This window comes from Propithecus coquereli, unplaced genomic scaffold, assembly GCF_000956105.1.
Source record: "Propithecus coquereli isolate 6110/MARCELLA unplaced genomic scaffold, Pcoq_1.0 Scaffold202, whole genome shotgun sequence".
Classification (NCBI taxonomy): Eukaryota; Metazoa; Chordata; class Mammalia; order Primates; family Indriidae; genus Propithecus; species Propithecus coquereli.
The window spans coordinates 3,340,279-3,341,769 of NW_012145190.1; the positions used below are offsets into that span (position 1 = coordinate 3,340,279).

At 37.5% G+C, this 1,491-nt stretch overlaps 1 protein-coding gene across 1 annotated transcript; it reads left to right on the top strand.

Moving 5' to 3' along the window:
• Nucleotides 1–49: 49 nt before the first annotated feature.
• On the top strand, nt 50–982 carry LOC105809980 (putative olfactory receptor 5AK3). Its single transcript, XM_012643888.1, has one exon. The coding sequence runs from the start codon at nt 50–52 to the stop codon at nt 980–982; it is 933 nt and encodes a 310-aa protein (XP_012499342.1).
• The last annotated feature ends 509 nt before the right edge of the window (nt 983–1,491 follow it).

Consider the following 1,491-nt stretch of genomic DNA (forward strand, 5'->3'; position numbering starts at 1 on the left):
TTCTCTTCTTTTTTGCATATTTTTAGCTGATATTTAATCTATGCTAGCCATGGAACAAAATAATGGCACTGAAGTGACTGAATTCATTCTTCTGGGATTTGCTGGTCAACACAAGCATTGGCATATCCTCTTTATAGCATCTCTAGTGGTCTATGTGGCTACCCTAGTGGGTAATATTGGAATAATGCTACTCATCAGGATTGATTCTTCCCTTCACACCCCCATGTACTTCTTCCTCCAATACTTGGCATTTGTTGATCTCTGTTACACCTCTGCTATCACTCCCAAGATGTTGAAAAACTTCACAGGGACAAAACAGTCCATCTCATTCATAGGATGTATAGTGCAGTTGCTAGTCTATGGTACTTTTGCAACAACTGACTGCTACCTCCTGGCTGCTATGGCAGTAGACCGTTATGTGGCCATCTGTAACCCACTCCGCTATCCAGTTGTCATGTCCCAGAGACTCTGCATTCAGCTGTTAGCTGGTTCATATGTCACTGGTTTCCTAAATGCCTCTGTAAACACAAGTTCTACTTTCTCTTTGAACTTTTGCAAATCTAATGCAATTAATCACTTTTTCTGTGATGAACCTCCAATTCTTGCCCTATCATGCTCCAGTGTCAACTTCAACATTATACTACTCACAGTATTTGTAGGATGGAACTTGATGTGCACTATAATGGTGGTCATCTGTTCCTACATATATATCCTGGCTGCCATCCTGAGGATATCTTCTGCTGCGGGGAGGAAAAAAGCCTTCTCCACGTGTGCCTCCCACCTGACAGCAGTCACCATTTTCTATGGGACTCTGTCTTACATGTATCTACGCCCTCATACTGATGAGTCTCAAGAGCAAGAAAAAGTGGCTTCTGTGTTTTATGGCATTATTATCCCCATGTTAAACCCCTTGATCTATAGTCTGAGAAACCAAGATGTGATTGAAGCCCTGAAAAGGGTAGGAAAGAAGTGTTTCTATTAATAATTTGAACCTCAATTTCTATTTTAACATGGTTCAACAACCAAACCAACAATGCTCCCTTTTTTACCAACCTCATAAAATGTAACAAATGTTTGTGAAACACAAAGACAGTATGTAAGTATATCAGTAGCATACAAAAGATATAGAAAACATCTTCAATGATTAATTAAATAAGCTTCTAATTCATGTATTTCTTAAAGAAAATGCTTCCGAAAAGATGTACTTGAAGTTGATTTTGTGCAGTTTGATGAGCTTTTTTTAAAATGCCATCAGAAAAGAAAGTAAAGTTAATAAAAAGAGAAGTGCATAATCAATGTTGTGTAAGTACTTCCAACAAATAGAGTATATAGACTCATAGTGGAGGGAATATTTTGATCTTCTCTTGAAAGAAACTGCTACTCTTGCTATTTCCCTACTGCAAACCTATTTCTTATTGTAGAGTAAAATTTGAAAGACGATTTCTTTGGATAATATGTTTAGAAAAGAAGAGGAAGAAAGAAAGGACAATT